Raw genomic sequence first — 25,222 nt, 5'->3', positions numbered from 1 at the left:
ACACAGGATTTTGTATAATCTCGAAGAACCTCCCTTAAGATATTTATTAGTGACAGAGGAAAAAATAGTACCTTTACAGCAGAGAAAGTCCGCAGACACCAACTTGACAAATGATCAAGGTTAACATCACCAGTAATAAGACACATCAACATCATGTACCCACTGGTATGATGCCCAGAGAATGCATCACTTCTAAGGTATCATTACCAAAAAGTGCATAATGCAATCTAATTGTGAGAAAAATCATGCCAACCCAAACTGAGGAGCATTCATCAAAATACTCATAAAAATGTCAAGATCATGAAAGATAAGGAAAGACTAAGGAACAGTCACAGATTGGAGACTGAGACATGACAACTAAATACAACATGGGATTTTGGATGGGATCCTACGATAGAAAAAGGGCAGTAGTAGAAAAACTGGTGAAATTCAAACAAAGCCTATAGTTCAGTTATTACTATTGTGACCAATGTTAATTTCCTGGTTTGGATAAACGCATAATGCGTATTTAAATTGTTAACATCAGAGAAAGCTAGATGAAGGGTATATGTGAAATCTCTGTACTATTTTCAAACTTCTCTCTAAATCAAAAGTTATTTCAAAATAAAGTTAAAAAATAATGGCCAGGCGCGGTGGCTCACACCTGTAATCCCAACACTTTGGGAGGCCGAGGCGGGTGGATCACCTTAGGTCAGGAGTTCGAGACCAGCCTGGCCAACATGGTGAAACCCTGTCTCTACTAAAAATACAAAAAACAAACAAACAAACAAACAAAAAAGTAGCCAGGCGTGGTAGCAGGCCCCTTTAATCCCAGCTACTCAGGAGGCTGAAGCAGGAGAATCGCTTGAACCTGGGAGGCAGAGGTTGCAGTGAGCCGAGATGGTGCCATTGCACTCCTCCACCCTGGGCAACAAGAACGAAGAATGAAACTCCATCTCAAAAAAAAAAAAAAAAAAAAAAAAAAAGAAAAATAATTTGACTCTTAGTAACTGCACAGGATGAAAAACTTGGACCTCACAATCAACCCCTGAAGAAGGAAACTACCTTATACACATGCACACACACAGACGAATGTACTCATGCAAACCCCAACTCAGACACCTTATTGCTACCTCCTGGCATACTATGAAAGGCATTTCTACAGCACAGCATGCCATCCTTGGTTCCTGGCTAACCCTGTCCTCCTGTGAAGAGGTGTTGGGGGGCAGTTCAGGCAGACTTGTCTGTCCCCAAGGATATGCCCATTGGGAGATCCTGGCACGGCAGTGTAAGGCAAAGACACAATCTGAGGACAGTTCCACTACCTGTGTTGTGCCAATTGGGATGCAGAGAACCTGCTCAGGGGCCCTGGGCTTGGCCCTGTCCACCGGCACTGGCCAAGTCAGTATGGGTTTGGACTTGTGTTCTATTCTCTGAGCCTTGGAACTGCCACTGTGGGGAGAGGGGTTCAGCCTCCAGCAAGTCCCATCACCTATTACACAGGCCACAACCTAGACTTTAGAACAGCTCCCACCATGCCCACTGTGCCCAGCCAGTGGAGAAGGCAAAGAAGGTGCTGAAGTCCTGCCTTTACCACTCCTCACCACCCACCTAGGAAGCCCATTTGCTGGTGCCACACTCCTTGCTGGTGCCACACTCTGTGCTGGCCACCACCGGATGGGGCATGGGGCATTATCTCACTGAGTCCTCCCAACAACTCAGATAAGGTGGCTTCTCTTATTATCCCCATTTTGAAAACTGAGATAAAGTACACATCATATACAGGTTACCATCTTAGCCATTTTTAAGTATACAGTTCAGAAGCATTCACACTGTTGTGCAATCAATCTCCAACACTATTTTCATCTTACAAAACTGAAACTCTATACCCATGAAACAACGACTCCCTACTCCTTCCTTCTTCCAGTCCCTGGCAAACACCATTTACTTTCTGTTTCTGTGAGTGTGACTACTCTTGAAGTGAAATCAGACAATAATTTGTCTTGTGACTGGCTTATTTCACTAAGCGTAGTCTCCTCAAGGTTCATCCACATTGTAGCATGTGTCAGAATTTTCTTCCTTTTTAAAGCTGAATAATCGTCCATTGTACGCATATACCACATTATGTTTATCCATGTGTCTGTGGAAGGACACTTGGGTTGCTTTCACCTTTTGACTACTGTGAATAATGCTACCATAGACGTGGTGTACAATATCTCTTTGAAACCCTGTTTCAATTATTTTGGACATATATCCAGAATTGGTATTGCTGGATCATATGGTGATTCTATTTTTAATTTTTTTAGGGACCACCATATTATTTTCCGTAGTGGCTGCACCATTTTACACTCCCACTAGGAATGAACAAGGGTTCCAATTTCTCTACATCCTCACTGACACTTGTTATTTTCTGTGTTTAAAAAAAACAACAACACTTTTTTAGAGGTGGGGTCTTGCCCTGTCACTCAGGCTGGAGTGCAGAGATATGGTCATAGCTCACTGCAACCTCAAACTCTTGGGCTCAAGTGATCCTCCTGCCCCAGCCTCCTGGGAAGCTGGAACTATAGTCACATGCCCTCATGCCTGGCTAATTTTTTTTTTTTTTTGTAGAGATGAGGTCTTACTATGTTGCCCAGTGCTGTCTTGAACTCCTGGCCTCCAGCAATCCTCCTGCCTTGGCCTCCCAAGGTGGATTTCTGGTTTTTTTTTTTGTTTTTTTTTTGGTAGTAGCTATTTTTAAGGGTACAAAGTAGTACCTCCTTATGGTTTTCATTTGCATTTCCCTAGCGATTAGTAATGTTGAGCCTCTTTTCATCTGCTTGTACCTCTGATTTATAGACAAGGAAACTGAGGCTTTCATCAGTGATGTAACCTGCCTGGAGTCAGCCAGGTGGTTGGCAGTGGAGTCAAAACTGGCCTTCTACTGAGTCGGACTCCAGAATTCTGTGTGCCACCGCTCCTCTGGGGAGAGCCATCCATCCATCCTGCTCACCCTGGTACTTGCTTCCTTCCCTCCTCCTCTCAACCACCAGAGCCCAGTTTTTTGTTTGTTTGTTTGTTTTTTGAGACAGAGTCTGGCTCTGTCACCCAGGCTGGAGTGCTGTGGTGCGATCTCAGCTAACTGCAACCTCCGCCTCCCAGGTTCAAGTGATTCTCCTGCCTCAGCCTCCCGAGTAGCTGGGACTACAGGGGTGCACCACCACTCTCAGCTAATTTTTGTATTTTTAGTAGAGACGGGGTTTCACCATGTTGGCCAGGCTGGTCTCAAACTCCCGACCTCAAGTAATCTGCCTGCCTCAGCCTCCCAAAGTACTGGGATTACAGGCATGAGCCACTGCGCCCAGCCCCTAGTTGCTTTTTATTTTACTCCCACCACTCAAAAAGGAAGCCAGGAAGGGAAAAGCTGCCAAAAAATGCAAATCCTGGTGCATGTGTGTGAATGTGTGATGATGTACATCCTTAGAGGTCCCTGTGAACAGCACACAACATGAGTAGCTATGGACTTGGAGGCCAGCAGCTACCCACTCCTCACACCCTACAGTGAACAAAACCAGTGAGCAATGGAAAAGCAGACAGGTCAGCCCAGCTGCCAGGGAACGCTGTGGCTCGTGGGTCCAGTTTCCATAACAGGCACTGATAACGCTTCCAGGAATCGACGCGGGATGAGCTGGCCCCCAGTCTTAGCTGCTCCCAGGCCATGCTGTGGGCAGGGAGTGGGCAAGCGCTACGGCCCCTGCTGGGGAAGCAAAGCCAGAGAAGCATGGCCACCTTAGGGCCCAGGGTAGGTATGGTGCCAATGCTGGGGGATCCAAAGGCAGTCCCTGGGCTGAGCCCACTTCCCACAGGTGCCACAGATTCCACAGCCACCACGCCTGGCTGGCCACCATTCTCTTGCAGAGGAGAGTTTCAAAACTTCCTCACTGGTCTTCTTGTTTATCATAGCAGCTAGAGTGAGCTCTTTCCAAAAGCACAAACCTGGCCTTAGAATGCTTACTATTTTCTCACTGTCCTCCGAATAAAGTCAGCTCCTCAGTATACATAGAAGGCCACTATGAACTAGCCCTTGTGGCCATTTCTAGTCTCATTTGTCATATCTGTCATCCTTTGAGTTCCAGCCACTCTGATATATGAGAATTCCATTCCCGGAATTTCCCATATTCTTGCCTAGACAGGTCTTGCTCACATTTTCAGATTCAGCTAAAATCATATCACCTTCTTGGAGTATTTCCTCCACTTATTGTCCCACAGAGAGGGCGATTTATTTATCCCAGGTCACATAGCAAGCAAGGCAGGACTTGCATTTGGGTTCCAGAAACCTATTGCTAACCAGGGTTAATGTTAGCCTTCTCAGTAACACAGCCAGTGTGCCCCATGGGCATCTGAGGGCAGGCTCCGCACCCCAGATATCCACACCTTAGTGCTCAGCACAAGGCCAGACACAATGTCTGATGACCACTATACTGTGCTGAGGGAAAGGGATAAGGGACTAGCAGAGGCCACTCAGGTTTTTCTTGGGAGGAGCACAAGGCAGAGGAGGGACTAGCAGCAGGGAAATCCTACCTGCCTGACCAATAGCAGGCAACGGCTCCATGAGGATGCTCTCCTCAGAAGAAAGGTGTATCCTGACCCAGGTCCTTACCAGATGTGAAGCAGCAAAAACGGGAGAAGTGTGTGTGCATCCTCATTCCTGGAACTTAGAAAACCTGCCACTAACCACGCAGGGTGCTGAGGGGCTACAGCCCCTGCCTGCCAACTGACCCTGTGCTCAGAGAGGTCCCTGAGGGCCAGGGCTTCCAGCTGGGGTTTCGCCTTCTGTGCTTCCTTGCAACCAATGAGCCTCAGGAGGCCATCTGCTGTCTTAGAGAAACTGGGGCCTCTGGAAAGGACCCCAAACCTCACAAGTATGTGGTACAGCAGTACACCTCCTGATGCCTCCAGAAGTCTGTGGCCAGGGAACAGACAAGATTTGGCCCCGCCCTGCCCAGTAACAAGGTCCCTCACACCCCTCCTCCCATGCCTGGCAGGAAGGTGACTCAGGCAGTGCGTCTGGGTAGCCTGGGGCTGCGCTTCCCCCAGGGCAACATCTAGGTTCTTAGGAAACTTCATTTGTTGTGAAAATCGGAAATGAAAAACAGTTGGTGACAAACTCCCTTCTCCATCACCTCCTTATTGGACAGAAACGACCCAGGAATGCGCCTCGAGTGAGTCCTATTCTTTCTTGGGGTGCACACCCGCTGCTGGAAGTATGAACAGCAGGTTTGAGGGGGAGGGGAGCGCTGACCCGGGCAGTGCGCAGGGAGTCTCAAGGGGGGCTGACGCAGAGGGAGGGACAGGCACTCCCGGGTCCCCGGTCTCGGCCTGGCACCCACCTCGGTCACGACGGTGGACAGGTAGACGTCCTGGCTGAACTCCCAGCCATCCAGGCAGCTCTCCTGCTCCAGCTGCCCCAGGTCCACGTCGCGCCCCGGCTCCAGCCCGAGCGCCGAGAAGTTGGCGATGATGGCGAGCCGGTAGCGGCGGCAGCTGTGGGGCACCTCGCGGCCGTCCCGCAGCCGCAGCGGGACACTGTTGTTGCGCCAGGCGCTGCTCAGGTTCGCGGCGTCCGGCACTCGACAGCGGTGCTCCGGGGTCCCCGCCAGGAACACGACTGACATACCATTGAAGCCATTGGGGATGATGCTGGCGCTGAGCAGGAAGAAGATGAGGCGCTGGAAGGGCCCCCACTCGCCCAGGAAGGCGATCACCTCGTCGTAGTCCCGCATGCTTCCCACTGCCGCTCCGAAACTTGCAACTACGGGTGATGACAGCGTTCTCAGGACAGTGTCGTGTAGCTGGGGCGCTCCCCAAGGATGTCAGAAAGTTCCCGGGGGACAGGCAGGCTGTTGGAAATTGGGGCGCGCAGCCGGGGACCGGTCCTGGGAAACAGGCTGAGGGCGTTGGAGCGTTCCCGGGAGCTCCGCGCTGAGCTTGATGCCACTGTACACTTGGGACCACACCCCCATCCCCGGCCCGGCGCGGGGAAGGGGAGGGCGGCCCAGCCCGGGGGGCTGGGCTCCCGGCTGTCTCCGCCCTGTGCTTCGCGCGCCCGCCCGCCCCCAAGGACCTGACGGGGGCTTCCAGGCTGGGCTCAGCCATTCCGCCCGCGTGCCGGGGAAGAAGCTCGTTCTCGGTTGTCCCCAGCCACCCCTGAGCGCTGATTCCCAGACCTGGGCCCCACGTGGGAGGGCGGGCGCAAGGGAGGAGGCGAGGCCGAAGAGCAAGGTCTCGGAGGGGTCGGCCCTCGATCTGCTCCGGCCGCCTCGCCTCGGGCCCAGACCCCAGCAGGGTTCCCTCCGCGGTCTCCTCCAATCTGGAGGCTGAGCTTAGGCGGCCACGCGTGGGGCGCGGAGGGGCGAGTCAGTGGAGTCGGTTCCCGGGAAACTTCTGCGGGCGGCAGAGCGACAGGAGCGCGCCCTCTCCTGTGGCGCCTCGCGCAGGCGGCTGGCACACGCCAACAGGGAGCTCATTTCCCACCAGTCCTAGCAGAGCTGAATTCGGTCACCCCTGGCGGCGCCCGGCAGCGTCCTCAGGACAGCCAGGACCCTCATCTTGCACAGGGTCCTTCCAGGCCCACCGCCTGGAAGGGATGAGGAAGGTCACACTACGTCAGAGATGGGCCCGGATCGGAGGGAGGGGCGGGGGCAGGAGACAACCGAGTGCCCGGGAGGCGAGTTTCCTCCCCTGCACGCCGGCGTAATGGCTGAGCCCAGCCTGGAAGCCCCCGCCGGGTCCATGGGCGGGCGGGCGGGCGCCAGAACATGGAGCCTGCGCATTGCGGGAGCAGTCATAGAGGCACTGTCTTCACGCTGGGTTGTGATTTTGAGGCCCTTGCTCTCCTCACGCCCCCAGGGCCCTTTATCGCGGCAGGCTGCCAGAGCTTTCTCCGACTGGAAGGCTTTCTGTTTGCAGAAGGGCCTGCCCCCAGTCCAGGAACAGAGGGAGGGAGGGAGAGAGAACGAGGAGATCCGATTTGGCGCTCAGACCCGGCAGGGTAACCAAAGCAGGGACCACAGCCTCCCTTTTTTTGGCTCAGTGCCCAGCCCTAAGGCCCCTCTGCTGTTGTGTGAGCTAGCCCGGGCCTGGAGCCTGAGCCCTGGGGTTCACGAGGCAGATAAAATTGACAGGGTGAAGAGCTCACCTCTTTGGAGATTTTGCACAAGTGTGTTTGTTTCCCCAGGCCCCGATTAAGAGGCGGAGGGACATTTCTGCCTCTTTTTGTGTAGCTTCCAGTCTGACCCCTCCTCTTAGGAGGGCTTCCCACCCCCTTGGAACCTCAGTTTCCTACCTGTAATAAGACTATACATCCTGATGTGCTAGGACAGCTCTGATTTATGCGTATTAATCCAGTGAAATTATTAATAGAGCCTCCCTTTACTTTCACAAGTATCCTTCTTCGAATGATATATTATGGTCATTATCTTACTTAGCTTGGGTTTCATCTCCCTACTCCACCCCAAATAATAGAGCAAAGTTGGAGACAAGAACATATATAAGGTCGTTTATTTTGAGTAGTGATACCATAAAACAGAAGTGAGGGACTAGGGAGGAGAGTGAACAGAGAGGGAGGTAAAGCCAACATAGACTGTGAAATTGAGATGGTTATTGGCGATGACCAAGATCAGTAACAGTGTTGTGTGGAGCCCTAGTGGAGCCTAAGAATAAAGGGAAAATTAGCAATACTGAGCCTGTCTTTATTTAAAATTTTGATATTGTGTTCATCATGGGTATTTGCATTAATTTATATTTTTAAAAAATTGCATTAAAATATAATTAATCTTGGTTACTGAATTTCTTGGTGCCTCCTTAAATTTGCACCAGAAACAAGTGCTTTGCTCTTTTTCTTCGCCTCAGCCTTGTCTCAATCCCCATTGCTATGGGTTACTGAGGTTTAATCCCACTGGGGGCTTCTAAAGAGCCATATAGAATGAGGAGGTGTTTGTTTCCTAGTTCTGTCTCCATTGGTCAACTGCTTGCACTTCCAGATTTCACATAAGTGAGGGCTGAACAGGTACCACTCGACTATTTGCCATTGCTCACAAGTGTATGTAAACCTCTATCTGGAATTGTTTTGTCCTCCATACAAAATGAATGAACAAGTGTACTGCTTACAGCTTAGCCCCTGGGGGAATTTCCCTTCAAAGTTGTTTAGGGATACCCCCTTAAATGGAGCTATGTTACAGGAACAATTTTTTTTTTTTTAAACTAGTATCAATGTCTAAAGCTAATCCATCTGTGAGTCAGGGCTATTTTCCCCTCCATCAGTTGGTTGCAGAGAACTACCCACTAAGGCTGTAGGTCTGAGCTAAGACAGAAGGGTTGGTATAGCTGATAGCCGAGGTAGGTGTCATAGGAGTCTGAGCCACCTTTTGTTGACTTACATGCACCCTATTGACCTGCTTAGTCCTGATCCTGAATTTACCATTCTTGTTCTATTATTACATGATGGATTGCTGATAAGTCTGCCTTTTTTTTTTTTTTTTTTTTTTTTTTGAGACAGAGTCTCACTCTGTCACCCAGGCTGGAGTGCAGTGGCACAATCACAGCTCACTGCAGCCTCAACCTCCCTAGGCTCAAGCAATCCTTCTACTTCAGCCTCCCAGGTTGCTGGGACTACAGGCAAACACCACCACACCCACCTAATTTTTTTTTCTGTATTTTTTAGAGATGGGGTTTTGCCATGTTGCCTCCTGGGCTCCTGGGCTCAAGTAATTCTCTGGCCTCAGCTTCCTCCCAAAGTGCCGGGATTACAGGTGTGAGCCACCATGCCTGGCTTAAACCTGCCTAATCTTATGACTTGGTAGATTCTGACAATACCTGGCTTACAATGGGTATCTCTGGTTGCATAGACCCTTGATGTCCCATTGCTAGGCTCTTGCTTTTTATTGGGCCAAACAGCTGCTTTTCAAAAGTCGAATATCTCTCTGCTGCATAGCCTTGCTCCAGAACTTTAGAGATCTGTGCTGAAACTCTTTTATTAGGGCATGTCAGAGACTCTGCCCTGCAGCCTTATTCATCATGTATGCCTCTAGCCCTGTTGTATCTGCTGGATAATATGAACCAAATGGTAGAGAAGCTTGTACTCCAGTTGGACACACTGTACAGCTCTCTCCTGTTCTGGGTTTCACCCGAAACTGAAAGCCTTCAGGGGCACCCAATAGATGGGTCAGAGGAATACTCCACCAAGCACTATGCCTTAGTGTTGGAGGATACAGAGCTCAACAACTTGTCTTTACTTTACAGGGGATAACCTGGCATGACTACTGATCCCTGATAACTTTACCCATTTGTTTCAAAATAATATGGGATAGAAGAAGTTGGTGGGGATATAGATGAAATAATATGGGCTGTGAATAGTGGTTCTAGGGATTCGTTTTACTAGTTTGTCTACTTTTACATCCATTTAACTTATTCTAGAACAAAAAGGTAAGAAAAAAGTTGAACAATATGAATGCCCTGAATCTTCATATTTTTATCTGCTATCCTTTGGCATGCATGTGTCTTTACTAGGACATCTAGAGTTCTTGCTTCTTCTTGCTTACTAGGTCAAATTAGCATTAGGTCATCAACACAGTGGACTACCATGATGTTCAATGGAATATTGAGACAATCGAAGTCACTAGATACTGTGTTGTGCAGAGAGGAGAACTAACATAGCCCAGAGGCAAGAGAGTGAATATGTACTGCTATTATTCCCACATAAAAGCAAACAGTTTTTCCTCCTCCTCACTGAAGGATATTGAGAAGAAAATATTTGATGTTGAAATTAACCTCTGCAATACCACCCAGGATGTGGTTTTACTTCTCATTTAATAAATCAGTAAGAAAGGTGAGGGTGAGTGTCAGGGGCTTTCATTTGGCCCTTCCTACCTTAACGGCTCTTAATAAAATAGGGAGTAAATGTTAGGGTACTGCCAGTTGCTAGAACATCTGTCCTAGTTATTTACTTAGGGATAAGGAAATTAGTACAGTGTGGATCTTCAGACTTCTGGATCTGTTTGCAAGAGTACTCCATTTACCTGGCTTTCATGAGCCTCTGTTATGGGGGGATCATGATAGTGTTTCCCCCCAGCATTGATGCCAGCTCATACTCTGTACCCAACAGCCTTTGAAAGTCTGGTTCTTTTTCTTCCCCCTGACCAGAGTTACTATGATAAAAGGCCACAGATCCCTCATGTGGAAAGACTGGGGAAATAATTATCTTGTATACCTTTGGCAGCATTGGAGGGCTCTTCTATAAAAAGACTTGGCCTTTCCTTAAATCAATAGGCTCTGAGCCTGAGAACTGGCCTAGATCAAGGAAATTTATGAGGAAATACTATTTTCCATTATGGCGGCTGTCATCTGCCTTCTGCTCATGAGCTTTTGATTTTGGGGATTGCTGTTGTTACAGTCAAGTAACACCCAGTCATCTGCGAATTTAGTTAACTCCTAGGGACACTATGGTCTATTAGCCATTGCCATAGATAGACCCTATGGGTCAAAGCACTTAGCTGCCACTTTGGTTTAGTGGTAATTATTATTATTATTATTATTTTTAGACGGAGTCTCACTCTGTTGCCCAGGTTGGAGTGCAGTGGTGCGATCTCAGCTCACTGCAAGCTCCGCCTCCTGGGTTCACGCGATTCTCTTGCCTCAGCCTCCCGAGTAGCTGGGACTACAGGCACCTGCGACCATGTCCGGCTAATTTTTTGTATTTTTAGTACAGATGGGGTTTCACCATGTTAGCCAGGATGGTCTCGATCTCCTGACCTCGTGATCTGACCGCCTTGGCCTCCCAAAGTGCTGGGATTAAATCAATCCCAGCATGAGCCACCGCGCCTGGCCATTTTGTGATAATTTTTATATCTACCCTGCCTCTGTTGATTGTTACCCATCTGGTCTCTGCAATTCCAGAGTCCTGCCATCCCCACTGACACTAAGAATTCCTCACCTTTACATGTTGTGTTGCCTTGGTGAAAAGAGTGGCCTCTGGACTTCCCATGGGAATGTAGTCTTCTAGTAGGTTCTCTGGTCTTGCATAATAACTACAATCTAACATGCTAATCCCTCTGAGCCTTCTGACTCCTTCAGTATTCTGCCAAGGAAGTTCTGGCATCTCTACTTCATTTCCGAAGGTCGTAATTGTGTCCAAGTTTCAAAGAAGCATCTCAGAAGCATGTGAAAATGGTTTTATGTATCCTTGATTGGATGTTAATCCCTGAATAATGAGAGTGCTCCCAGATTGATACATTCTTACAACCCTCTCCTCACACCCCTGTTATCCTTGTTCCTGCCGCAACATAGGTCCTGTAATTTTTTCAATGTGTATGCTATTTGCTTATAAATCAGATACTGTATTTCTCCACTTAGGCTGTGCTGAGACCTAACCCTAGTTATTGGTCTGCAGGCAATGATGGGAGGTAGGGGATATTGAGGAGAATAAGCATCATCTTTGGGGCCACTTGCCTTAGGAGGAGTCTTGGCAGGATTCCAGGCAAGGAGAGGCTTGTCTCCTATAGCAGGAGAAAGATAGCTGCTTCTGCTGGCCTTGAAGGTTTAGGAGAATCCAGGAATTCAAAATTCTCACATTAATCTATTCAGATGTTCCCATTCTTTGTTCCAGGGTTCCATATGTTTCCTATCAGGGCCATGACTCCATTGTAGAAAGTAGAGCCATCACGGCTGTGAATCCCTTCCTTGCAGGTCTGCCTTCTAGGACCACTCTTATGTTGACTGTCTTAGCCCAGGTTTCCTCCTGAAAGCAAAGCCTGAGTGAAGAGTTTGTGTGTAGGTGATTTATTTGGGAATGGATCCAAAGGAACAGGAATAAGTGACTGGGGAGAGTAAAACAGGAAAGAAGGGAAGCCAATGTAAGAGTGCAGAGGCCAGATGTGGTGGCTCACACCTGTAATCCTAGCACTTTGGGAGGCCGAGGTGGGTGGATCATGAAGTGAGGAGTTCAAGACCAGCCTGGCCAAGACTGTGAAATCCCGTCTCTACTAAAATTACAAAAATTAGCCAGGCGTGGTGGCACACACCTGTAATCCCAGCTACTTGGGAGGCTGAGACAGAGAATTGCTTAAACCCAGGAGGCAGAGGTTGCAATGAGCCAAGATCGCGCCACTGCACTCCAGCCTGGGTGACCGAGCGAGACTCCGTCTCAAAAAAAAAAAAAAAAAAAAAAAGTGCAGAGTCTCAGACCAGCCTGAAGAGCTGCAGCCGCCTCTTGCGCCCTCCCTGCCTTCCCCATCCTCCCTGCCGACATCATGCTCCAGTTCCTGCTTGAATTTACTTTGGCAATGTGATTGGAATGTATCTGGCTCAGAACTATGCCACACCAAACCTGGATAAAACACTTGACGAAATGAAAAAGGGCAATGCCGAGAAAAAACCCCCTAGTTCATGAGGCCAACTCCAGCACTGCCTTCTGGATACACTGATTCCACCACTCTTGAGGGCCTCCTTTACCATCTCAACCAAAGGCTTTTGTTTTCATCTCCAACCTCAGCGATTTTCGTCTTGGCTAGACCCGGTGCTGCCTTAGGGCAAGAATGGGGCCACAAGTTAAGAACTACCTATGTAGTGTGACAGATCCCCTTCCAGGTTATTTAAGGGTACATGTCCACTGCCTGAACCCTGAAGGCCAGGCAGTGAGCCACGGCCATTGGTGTATAGCTGAGGAATAGGTGTCCCTGAGAACCCAAACATCCTGGAGAATAGCTGAGAACCTATCAAGGGAAACAGTCCCATCACACACACATAGTAGGTAAAGAGACAGAAAATTAGCTTAGAGATGGGAGGTGGCACAGATCTCGAAAGCTGTCCCGCTGCCATTCAGGAGTGCCTCATGCCTGAGTCCTAATAAACTCATCTACTAGCCAAGCTGAACTTGTCCCAGACATGCTTGGTCTCTTTGCTCTCTCCCAGTTTGGGGTAAGGTTTTTTTAAAATACAATTCCAGGTTTTTCTCATTACAATTGCTGTCATGAGCAGGATCTGAGAAACCAATGGATGAATTAGGAAGGCGCATCTGTGGGGAGAATCCTAGGGTGGTTGGCAACAGGCATGTGGCGTGGAGTTGCCCGACTGCTCCATCTTCACAGGCCACCGTGGACTCTGGGAAAACATTGGCAGAAACTGAATCACCTATTGTAAGAAGTTAAGATATTAAAATATGATAAAGATAATAAATGTGCTGTTGTTGCAATAAGGGTAGCTACTGAGAAATCATGAGAGCAGGAAAGGGAGAAAGGGTAAAAACTCCTGCAGAAGGTCAAAGGCATGCCAGGTTTTCTAGGACACCAGCAGGTTACACATTATGGCCTATTCTTGTGCACGTTCTAAAACTGATGGGCAAATAACAACAACAACAACAAAAATTCAGAGCTCAAATGGTTAAGCTGCAACTATAGAGTTAAATACTATCTTCAGATGCTCTCTGTTTCTGTCTTTCCTTTTCCACATGCTTTGAATCTGCTGTTATTAAGCCACCGTGTTCAGATAAAACTCACTGTTTATGGTAACACTAATTCAAGGTTATTTGGAGATTTTGTTTTTCTTATACAATTAAGCCAGTTCTAGTTAAAAGGTAAACAATAAAACTCATTTGAAACTGAAAAGGAAAAAAGACATTTTTAAAAATCATACTGCCATGGAAACTGCTTTCCCCCAAATTTTGATCCACAGCTTTCCTTGGATTACCTATCGGGGAAAATAGAGCTTAGCCGTAACAGGTCCCAATTTTGTCAAAAGTAATTTGGGTCCAACTGTCTTTTGTAAAAATAACAAATTTATTATATTGTCTCATGGCTAGAGTTCTGAAGTAAAATTATCAGATCTTTGTGTATGTATGTATATACATGTTTCAATATATATGTGCATGTATTACATGTTCTAACATGCTACCAAATAAAATTATAAATAAATGGGTATAAAGTCCAAATGCTTTTCAAGTTCACAGGAATTCAATAATCTTTGCTAAATAAGTTGGCTTTTAAATTATTAGTAAATAAAAATAAAGATATCTTCAAAAGTGTCAGCATACATTTTTGTCTGAGTCTTCTGATAAAATACATTTTATATTTGCCTCTGCTAGATACTTTAAGGTGTCAGGGTTTTACATGAAAGTTAGAAGACTGTAAACCCAGCCAAAAATAAAATGATCTTTGTCTGTATGATTTTTTTGACAAGCAAGACTAATTTGATATTGTTGGTTTAATGAAAACAACTGAATTTTCTGAGTTATCAGCAAGAATCCCCATGTGTTTAACTTTAAGGCGCTTGCTTAGATGAACACCTGATATTCACAAGCTATGAAAATGGTTAACAGGGAAATAACTTGCAATGATGATTAGCTTTGTTGGCTGTCTTGGTTCTCACAAGTAATCTAGATAAACTGCTAAAAATGAATAAACTGAGTACATGTAAATGAGATAAACATGTGTAGGTTTAACTTCTGTATAGTTTAAAACCTTAAAATTATTTTAGGTACTTATTGAATGTCTAGGTCATTTCCAGCTTAAAAAGGGTTATGATATGGGGGAGGTATTTGTGGACCTTAATGAGCTAGATAAAAACAAGGACCGGGCCGGGCGCGGTGGCTCACGCCTGTAATCCCAGCACTTTGGGAGGCCGAGGCAGGCGGATCACGAGGTCAAGAGATCGAGACCATCCTGGCCAACATGGTGAACCCCCGTCTCTACTAAAAATACAGAAATTAGCTGAGCATGGTGGTGCGTGCCTATAGTCCCAGCTACTCGGGATGCTGAGGCAAGAGAACCTCTTGAACTTGGGAGGCAGAGGTTGCAGTGAGCCGAGATCATGCCACTGCACTCCAGCCTGGCGACAAAGTGAGACTCTGTTTCAAAAAAAACAAAGCAAAACGAGGACCAGGTCCGGGAAATAATCAAAGAACAAAAAGGGGATGAGGGGATGGGCCAATTGAATGCTTGTACACTTGCCCTGGTATAGGCAGGCAATTAACATGAAACAATACCACCTGACAGGGGCATGCTTTGAAATCACCTGAACAATCCAGGAATTACACAAGGCACAAATAGTCCAGAGCACCTATAACAGCCCTATGTGGCCTGCAAAGAAGCCATATGATACCTAGAAAATGACAGTAAACTGCTGTGAGCTAAACAGAGTGATGCCCCCTGTACCTGCAGCTGTACCCAGTATTGCTCAACTGCTAGAGCAAATGGTCCTTAAGCTGGGAAATGTCCATGCTGTGATTAATTTGGCTAATGCCTTTTAAAGTATTTCTTTAGCAGATGATTCACAGGAGCAGTTTTCCTTCATTTGGGAGGGCAAACAATGGACTTTCCAGGTGCTACCACAAGAATATCTGTGCAGCCTCACCGTCTTTCATGATATGATTGCACAGGACCTGTCTAGACTCTTTTGCCTACCTCAGTCTTCCTGTTTTACCATACTGATAATATAATGTTAACCTCAGAATCTTTTACAAATCTGGAGACTGCCCTGCACACCATCTTAGACAGCCTGAAGGACAGGGAATGGGAAGTCAACCCCCAAAAGATATAAGGGCCCAGTGTAGCCATCAAATTCCTAGGAATTACCTGGCTGGGTAAGACACGAAACATACCCGGAGCTGTTATTGGTAAGATAGCACAGTAGCCTATTCCTCAGACAATAAAGCAACTTCGTGTTTTCCTAGGTTTATTAGGCTACTGGAAAATATTCATCTCTCATTTGACACAAACCCTCCGGCCTTTACACACCCTAGTAAAAAGTGATGCAAAATGGGACTGGACACATATAGAGCAACAGGCATTTGACAAAGCAAAAATATTGGTAAAACAAGCCCGAGCATTGGGTGCCCCACAGCCACAGCACCCTTTTGTATTAGAAGTCATTAGAGCTACCACAGGGATGTAATGGTGTTTGTGGCAAAAGCAACCAACAGTAATGGTACTTGTAAGATTTGGTCTCAATTATGGAAGGGGGCAGAATCCCACTATATAGTCCCGGAGCAACAACTCTGGCTGTATATAGGGCATTGCAACAAATGGAGGGCATCACCAGAAAGCAAACCATCACAATAAAAACTGCCTCTCCTTTAAAACAGGAGATGGAAGGCCTTCTATCCAAGCCCACTTCTGGGATAATACAATCACACACTCTGCTGAAGTGGCATGCCTATCTACAACAGGGGGTGTCTTGTCCATGAGTCCTGTAAGTCAGACACCACAGAAAATGCTCAGACCCATCCACTTTGAACAAGTGGAAGGGGCCGACATGGCAATGAATCTACCTACTAGGCCAACCATCATATATGAAGGGATTCCATTGATACCCACTAGGGCCTAATACACTGATGGGTCTAGCAAAGGCACCCAACACCAATGGTTGGCAATCATGGTGAATATGGACGCTGACAACATATGGTTAGAATGGGAATTAGGACAAAGCAGTCAATGGGCCATGCTACAGGCAGTTTGGATACTCATCATCCACAAGCCCTGGCCATTAGTCATTTGCACAGATAATTGGACTACATACAGAGGCCTTACCATGTGGATCAATCAGTGCGCCACAGACAATTGGCAAGTTTGGGGCAGGATCCTCTGGGGAATGACCATGTGGCAAGACATCCACATCAGGTTACAGGAAACGGATGTCCATCTTGTGATGTACCATATGGATGCACATAGCCCAAACCACCTCCTGGAAATCAAAAGGCGAATGGCCTTACTCATTCACGTGCAGGCAATTTGCCCAAGCCCATCTGAGGAAACTGCCGTATGTGTACATCATAAAAACGGCCACCAGGGGCAATCACAGAGTGGCCCATAGCAAAGGCAGCAGGCATCCCTATCCAATAAGCAAATGTTTTGGCAGCTGTTCAGAACCATGAGATCTGCTCGCAACTGCGACCTAGAAAGATTCCCTCCACACCAGGTCACATACATCGAGCCATACAAACTATGTGAGCCTGGCAAGTCAATTGTATTCGTCCCCTGCCCCAGAATAGAAAGAAAAGGTATGCCTTAACTTGTATGGACACAACGGGGCTGCTACAGGCCTTCCCAATAAAATGTGCCACTCAACTGGAGATCATCAAATGTCTCACTGCTCTTTTGTGTGTGTGTGTGTGTGTGAGACAGAATCTTGCTCTCTCTCCCAGGCTGGGGTGCAGTGGTGCGATCTTGGCTCACTGCAACCTCTGCCTCTCAAGTAGCTGGGATTACAGGCGCCCACCTGTAATACAAAAATGCCTGGCTAATTTTTGTATTTTTAGTAGAGATGGGTTTTCACCATGTTGGCCAGGTTGGTCTCGAACTCCTGACTTCAAGTGATCCACCCACCTCAGCCTCCCAAAGTGCTGGGATTACAAGCGTGAGCTACCATGCCTGGCCCTCACTGCTCTTAACGTCATGTATGGCATACCAAAAAGGATAGATAATGATCAAGGCCCCAATTCACAGGCCATAATATCAAACACTGGGCATCAGAACAAAACATAGACTGAAAGTTCCACTTACCATATAACCCAACAGGGGCAGGCCTTACATGCATTGTCTTAGGACTGGACTAAGAATCTCCCTGTAATACAAATTTTAAATGTCACCCACTACCATGCATGGCATCACTTCCTGTGACTGGTTGGCAAGGTCTGTAAACCAGGCCCCACAAACTCTTGGGGTTACCTCTGAGACTCAGATCAATGATCCTGAAACAAATGGCCAGACTTTGCCCCTGAGCACATCAGTGGATCTACCAAGTGGCGATGGCTACATGGACCCAAAGTTGAGCTGGAAAATGCCCCCATACTGGATCGATTTTATAGCGCTGGAGGACACCATGAAGACTGACTGAGGGGAAATGGTCCCAGCCGTGCTCCTTGATGGAGATCAGAGATACTGACGTTATCAACATGCAGCAACACCAACACCTGCTAGATGCGTTATAATGTGGATAGCACAGGCAAGGCCAGAAATTTACCAATTGGCTTTATGCCCACCCCTGTGGAGGGAAACCCTATATAGTACTGTAAGCCAGGCTCGAGGCCCAGGGCAGCTGCCCTAATAGGGCCAATGGGAAAAAAGATTATGTTAGCAATAATTAAGTTACAAGGAATAGATACACCTATCAGGGTTTCTACTAAACGCCTGTGTTTATGCCCAAAGGCTATGGCTTCTGCTCCCCATGGTAGCTAGTAATGTCTTCCTGGACTGGGCTGCAGTTGCATCAACAGTCAACAACCAGCCCTGTTACTGGGTATAGGGATACCTCCCCCTGTCAAATGATAATGGTATGCCTTGGAATATTCTTCTGCCTTTCTCCCAACAGAACTGGAATGATCGGTTCAACAGCATCAATAAGGAAATCGGGCTCATTGGGGACTGCCTCTACCTGGAGGCCAAATTGCCAACATGACAGAGACCCAACAACATACATCCTTACAAGCATTACCTGTTATTTCTCTGATAAAGATGTTACAGATGGTTTAAATCATTTGTCAACTCAGATCCATGATATAGCTCAATTAGGTTACTTTGACTCATTCTTAAATTAGGTACACACCTTACCTACTTGCTGGAATTATGTTTTGCTAATAGGCATCATAATTATAGATAGCTTCTGCTCTTTATGCTCTTATGTATACCATGGAAGTGGCCTGTATCCACAAACTGTGGCTATACATTATAGACCTCTATAGCTCTTCCCCTCGTTTCCTGCTCAGGGACTCTCGAGCGAGGTTGGTGGAAAGAATATAAGAACTGGGGAATGGGATAAATTGAAGTATGACAGGTTCCCCGACCAGGTGACTCAAGGGTGTATGTCCGCTGCCTGAACTCTGAAGACCAGGTGATGACCCAAGGCCATGGTACCCAGCCAAGGAGCGAATGACCCTGAGGACCCAAACATCCCAGAGAATAGCTGAGAACCTACCAAGGGAAACAGTCCCATCACACACAAAGAAGAAGCAAAGAGCCAGAAAATTAGCTTAAAAGCAGCTTAGGGATGGGAGGTGGCACAGATCTCTAAAGCTGTCCCGCTGCCATCCAGGAATGCCTCGTGTGTAAGTCCTCATAAACTCATTTGCTTACCAAGCTGGACTTGTCTGAGGCACTCTTTGGTCTCTTGGCTCCCTCTCAATTTGGGAGAAGGTTTTTTTTTTTAAATACAATTTTGGGTTTTTCTTGTTACATTACCCTTATATTTCTGACATCCTTATCTCTTTCCACATCTTCCTTTCAGCCACTTGGGAGGTTCTAAGACTGGAATTACGGTGCTAGATTAGTGAACATGACATTTAATGAGTAGTCTTTCCCTTATTCTTTGGGATTTTGACTACCTTTTGTCAGATGAAAAATTGGTGAGTTTTGTGTAGCTGACTGGATGCAAATAATGCTGATTTCACATTTTAGCAAAGATGCTTGTTAAACATTTGGTACAAAATTGTGTTGTTTCTAAGTAATTAAAATCAATACTTAGAAGCCAAAGAAGAAAAAGAGGAAGAGGAAGAGGAAGAAGAAGAAGAAGAAGAAGAGGAAGAGGAAGAAAAGAAGAAGAAGAAGAAGAAGAAGAAGAAGAAGAAGAAGAAGAAGAAAAGAAGAGGAAGAGGAAGAAGAAAAGAAGAAGAGGAAGAGGAAGAAGAAAAGAAGAAGAGGAAGAAGAAGAAGGAGAAGGAGAAGAAAGAAGAAGAAGAAGAAGAAGAGGAAGAGGAAGAGGGAGAAGGAGAAGGAGAAGGAGAAAGAAGAAAGAAGAAAGAAGAAGAAGAGGAAGAGGAAGAGGAAGAAGAAGAAGAAGAAGAAGAAGAAGAAGAAGAAGAAGAAGAAGAATGCAGCAGTAGGTTGTTTACAGATGTAAGAAATTGGGGTATGGGTCTCAGAAATGTCTGTCTTTAAGGTTCGGAAGTAGGGAATATTTAGGTCTGGGCTGGAGATGCCTATTTGGGAGTGGTCATAACTGCACAGTTCCTGAGGCCCTTGCTGTGAGAGCAGAGCCAGCCAGGGTTCCTGGTTGCAAGCATGCTCACAGAATTGATGGGAAAGCTGACGTCCTGCTGAGATAAGCAGAAATCAGCTGTTGAAGATGGCACCCACCTGGGAAGTAGACAGACCAGAATGGAGCCCTAACAGGGCAGCCTGCTTCAGACTGAGCCTGAAGGGGAGGAGTGGCTCCTTGACTGGGCCAGGTGGCCTCTGATCACTGTCCTCCCAGAACAAGTCCAGTGTGGCTGGGGTAAGAGCACAAAAGGAGGGTAGGGACAGTTTAGAAGGGATGTGGTTATTAGACAGCGCAAACAGCACAAACCACCCTAGACAATGAGCATCTGGGGAGGAATGGAGTAGCTAGGACAGGGCCTTGAGGGGTGCTGCCTCAGGGGCAGGCAAGAGAGTGGACAGGAACACTGGCTGGGAAGGCACAGGGTGACAGGACTGAGGAGTAAGAGACTGCTTCCACCCAGAAATCTCTTTCTGGGTGATGAGACAGTCTCCAGCAATTGGAGAGAGAGCCCTGGGGGCTGGGAAGGGGCCAGTCCAGGCTGTCTCTCAGCAAGCTCCTGGAACCACGGAGGGTCAGTGAGTGGTGGGGATGACCCATTTAGCCAGGATCATGACCAGAGGAGTGAGTCAAGCAGGCATGGTGGTAGGTTCATGCATATCAGAGTTGGTGATCAGGTGCTGTGGCACCAGCCTTGTCCACACTCAGATCCAAAGCTTCAGGGGTCACCTTTACTTTGCCCAGCTTCCACCATTCCATGCCCCATGCAAAAAGTTGGTGAGGCTGAGTCCGCACTCTGGGCTGTTCTGGGGACCTTGCCAAGTGGAAACAGATCAGCACCTTTCAGAAATGGCTTGGTCAGAGTGACTAAACCATTGGTAGGCAGGCAACACTCTCCATGGAAGACTGGTATGTGCCGTTGCTTTGGTTGCCCTTGCCATGGAGATTTGCTAGGGTGTGTGTGACCTTGGCAAGTTTTTTAACCTTTCTGAGCTCATCCATAAAATGGGGATAATAACCATACTTCCTTTCTGGTTGGTATGAGGATTAAAAACAATCATATCGTTCACTAAGGGCTTGGAGATGAAGGCCTGGGACACATTAGCTCCCATAATAGTTATTATCCAACTCCCTTCCCTTCTTCTGAGACTGTGGGTGTGCTCCAGCTTCCCATGAAAATGCAATTACAGACCAAGAACACCCTGGATGGCAGCTGAGGGTTCTTGCACTGCAGCCATTTTCAGTGAAGCTGGTGTGTGTGTGTGTGCGTGCACGCGTTGGCTGTTGGGGGTGGTGCATCAGCCTCTGAGCTTGGCTCACCAGGCCTGACAGACCCACTTAAGGGCTAGTTAATGGGGTTTCTGAGCCCACATGGCTGAGACTGACCCCAGACCCTGCAGGACCCAGTGAGGTCTCTAGCAACCTCTCCTGGGATTTCTAGTCTCTGCATTCCAGCCACAAATGGATCTATGTCAGACACTAGCAAAGTTGAGGTTTGGTTTTTGTAGGGACCCAAATAGTTTCCCAATTGTGGTAGAGGAGACACAGGAGGACAGTGCTCACTTACGAGAGAGACCTCTTCACTACCCTTAAACCTTTTTAGAGGTTCCACCTCCATTCAGAGGTGCTGTGGGAATGTTGTTAGAAAGACAGATTATTCTGTGAGAAAATGATAAACCAGGAAGTTACGTGAAAAGCAAGTCAGGGGTTGGCCTGGGGTGCAAGACAAGAAGTTGGGTAAGAATGAGTTGTCCAGGATAGCACTGGAGTGCACATAGCTGGGCAGGGGCACCCAGAGGTGGAGGGGAAGTGGGGCACTCCCCAGGTGGGGCAGAGGGACTCAGGGCCCACAGCCCAGGCTTCTGGGCATCATGGTGTGGTGCAAGTCACAACACTGCCCCCACCCATCGAACTCAGCTGTTCAAGGGCTGTGAGCCCAGGGCCAAGCTGGCGCACCCCCTAGAGGGGCTGAGTCCTTGGCCATGAAGGGAGGGCTGGCTTGAAGCTGCATCTGGGCTCCACCTACCTTTACCCCTTTCTTTGGTTCTCTAGGAAGAAAGTATCAAATAACAAAGCTTGTCACTCAGAGAACCAGAAGGGACTCCATTTGTGTTTCAACCTCCTTGGAGCGTCAAGGAAGCCCACAAGAGTCTTGAGGAGAGTTTGATGGGGCTGAACTTACAGATAAGCACCATGAGAGTTACAGAGGCACGAGTTGTCCACAGAGGCCAGCAGGGGCTGTGTACCTCATGCGGCCCTGTGAGCTGGGATTTGGAATTTAGACTCTGTCCTAAGAGCAGTGAGGAGCCATGGAAACTATAATAGACAAGATTGACAGGGAATTGCACTTGAAAAACCTCCTTTAGCTGTTATGTAGAGAAAGGATTGAGGGAGGGGCCAGGCAGGAGACAGGGAGACAAGGCAGAGGCTGTTACACTGTTTAGCATGAGACAGTGGCATCTGGACTGGGGAGAGTGGGCTAGTTTGGAATTAATTAGCGATGAACGCAGTCATGCTTGCTAACTGGTTTTACTGCGTCTACCTTTGCCCCTTAGGGCCTATTCTCCATACAGCAGACAATGTGATCCTAGTTAAAACATAATTCTAGGTCATGCCGCTTCTCTGGCTTCCCATCTCAGAGTAAAAGTCAAAGTCCTTACCATGGCTGTAGGAGAACAGCCTGTTGCGTGGCAAGAATGATGCTTTTTTTTTTTTTTTAACAGGGTCTCACTCTGTTGCCTAGGCTCGAGGGCAGTGGCAAGATCATAGCTCACTGCAGCCTCGAACTCCGGGGCTCAAGGGGTCCTCCCACCTCAGCCTTCTGAGTAGTTTGGACTATAGGTGCATGCCACCACATCTGGCTATTTTTTTTTTTTCATTTTTATTTTTTGTAGAGAGGGAGTCTCGCTATGTTGCCCAGGCTAGTCTCGAACTCCTGGCCTCGAAAGATCCTCCCGCCTTGGCCTCCCAAAGTGCTGGGATTACAGGTGTGGGCCACTGTTCCAGGCCACTTGATCCAAAACCACTGTAGTGACCAATGTTTGACCCCTAGATGCCAAGATATTCATCAGCAAGTTCTTTAAACAATGCCTGTAGAATAGAAAACTCTTCATAAAGATGCTTATCTAACCTCTCCAGTGGTCACGAGTCTTGGCAAGAAAGTCTGAAGATGGGACCAGCTGCACATGTTTTACCCTAAGAGCTTGCTATATAAAGGATACTTTCTGGAAGGCTGGTTTGAGGATTCAGTCTTGCAGCCACCTGAGACATCACTTCTGTTCGTAAGTCCCTCTTATATATTTCTGAGAAAATGGATTTGTCAACCTCTTTCTTTGGCTTCTCAGCTCCCTCGGCCTTTGGGTTTGCATACTCCTGCTATCCGTGGAACAATGGCTCACAAGGGCCAACACAGCCTTCTCTCCCTCACATCTCTCTGATGACCTTATCTACTACTTCCAGCCACCTCACTTATACCACTTCAGTCACTGCTTGCCTAGGGCCTTAGGATTTCCTGTGCCCTCTGCCTGGAATGTAATGCCCCCAGATACCTGCACAGATGATATCTTACCACCTCAGTTCTCTGCCCAAATGTTACCTTATCTGTGAGGCCTTTCCAGATTCCATATATGAAGAGAATCCCTTATGCTCTACTGTAATGCCTTCTTTATTTCCTTGATAGCACTGCTTATAGCCTGTAGTTATTTTACATGTTCGTTCAAAACGTTTTCCTAGTGTGCAACACAATGCCTGGCATATAGAAGGTTCTTAATAGGTATTTTTGTTTTTTGAGACAGAGTCTTGCTCTGTCACCCAGGCTGGAGTGCAGTGGCGTGATCTTGGCTCACTGCAACCTCCACCTCCTGGGTTCAAGCAAGTCTCCTGCCTCAGCCTCCTGAGCAGCTTGGACTACAGGTGAATGCCACCACACCGGGATAATTTTTGTATTTTTAGTAGTGATGGGGTTTTGCCATGTTGGCCAGGCTGGTCTTGAACTCCTGGCCTCAGGTGATCCACCCCACCTCGGCCTCCCAAAGTGCTGGGATTACAGGCGTGAGCCACTGCGTATGACCTTTTAATAAATATTTAGTTGACTGAGTGAGTTGAGGTTGAGGATGCAGGAGGGAGCAGGTGCCCTCTAGGACAGCAGTCCCCAACCTTTCTGGCACCAGGGACTGGTTTTATGGAAGACAACTTTTCCGTGGATGGAGGGCAGGGATGGTTTCAGGATGATTCAAGCACATTACACTTATTGTGCACTTTATTCCTATTATTATTACATTGTAATATATAATGAAATAATTATACGAGTCACCATAATGTATGGTGAAGGAAGCCCTGAGCTTGTTTTCCTGCAACTAGATGGTCCCATCTGGGGGTGATGGGAGACAGTGACAGATCATCAGACATTAGATTCTCATAAGGAATGTACAGCCTAGATCCCTTGCTTGCACAGCTCACAATAGGGTTCATACTCTTGGAATCCTAGAATCCTAGAACTCCTACTCCTAGAATCCTAGAATTAGAGAATCTAATGCTACTGCTGATCTGACAGGAGGTGGAGCTCAGGTGGTAATGCAAGCAACAGTGAGTGGCTGTAAATACAGATGAAGCTTCACTTGCTTGGAAGCCACTCACCTCCTGCTGTGCAACCCAATTTCTAGCAGGCCATGGTCTGTGGCCTGGGGATTGAAGACCCCTACTCCAAGACTTACCTCCCACTGAGAACTTAGGCAGGATGCTTGCAGAAACCTGATGTGGGAGGTGAGGTGAAAGGTAGTGGGAGGAAGGGAAGCCCAGTGTATGTGTGAGTGGGTGTGTGTGCTTGTGTGCCTGAGTGAGGGTGGGTGCTTCTCCAGGACCCCTATACCGCCCAGTTCCTGGCCTGGGTGGAGTCTGGGCAGGACAGAGGTAAATCTGAGCCAGGGTCTGACCAAGGAGATAACAGGTTGTGCCAGAGGCACCAGGCAAAACTGGAAGGGATGAGATGGAGGGCATGTGGATGGGAACTACTAACTCTCCCTGGGGATGGGAGGGCCAAGGCTTTGCTCTAGGGGAGGGGGCAGTAGAGTTGGGCCTTGAAGAGTGAGTAGGAGTTTGCTGAGCCATGACAAAAGAAGAAAGGCATTTTGAGCTTCAGAGGTCTGAGGGCTATGAAAAGGTGGACTAGCTCAGAGGATGCTGGACTGGACTGTCTGCTGTAGCAGAGGAGGTGAGACAAAGTAGTCAGCAGCCCGAGGTCAGAGAG

At 47.5% G+C, this 25,222-nt stretch overlaps 1 protein-coding gene and 1 pseudogene across 2 annotated transcripts in view; one reads left to right on the top strand and one right to left on the bottom strand.

Annotated features, from left to right (window-relative positions):
- The window catches only part of SLC22A4 (solute carrier family 22 member 4), a 49,626-nt gene extending 43,644 nt beyond the window's left edge, over positions 1 to 5,982 (bottom strand). The window contains exon 1 of one of the 2 annotated variants that reach the window (XM_024247759.3): positions 5,349 to 5,982. In XM_024247759.3, the coding sequence (XP_024103527.1) occupies positions 5,349 to 5,741 (393 nt within the window). In that variant the 5' untranslated portion in view covers positions 5,742 to 5,982. The remainder of the gene's footprint in view (positions 1 to 5,348) is intronic. The other variant, XM_024247760.3, reaches the window with a different exon arrangement.
- Positions 5,983 to 11,940: 5,958 nt separating this feature from the next.
- Positions 11,941 to 12,439, top strand: LOC129059292 (short transmembrane mitochondrial protein 1-like; annotated as a pseudogene).
- Positions 12,440 to 25,222: the final 12,783 nt, after the last annotated feature.

The sequence above is a fragment of the Pongo abelii genome, chromosome 4 (assembly GCF_028885655.2).
Source record: "Pongo abelii isolate AG06213 chromosome 4, NHGRI_mPonAbe1-v2.0_pri, whole genome shotgun sequence".
NCBI lineage: Eukaryota > Metazoa > Chordata > Mammalia > Primates > Hominidae > Pongo > Pongo abelii.
The sequence above is the reverse complement of the archived record's forward strand: the minus strand, read 5'-3'. Positions and strand labels throughout refer to the sequence as shown.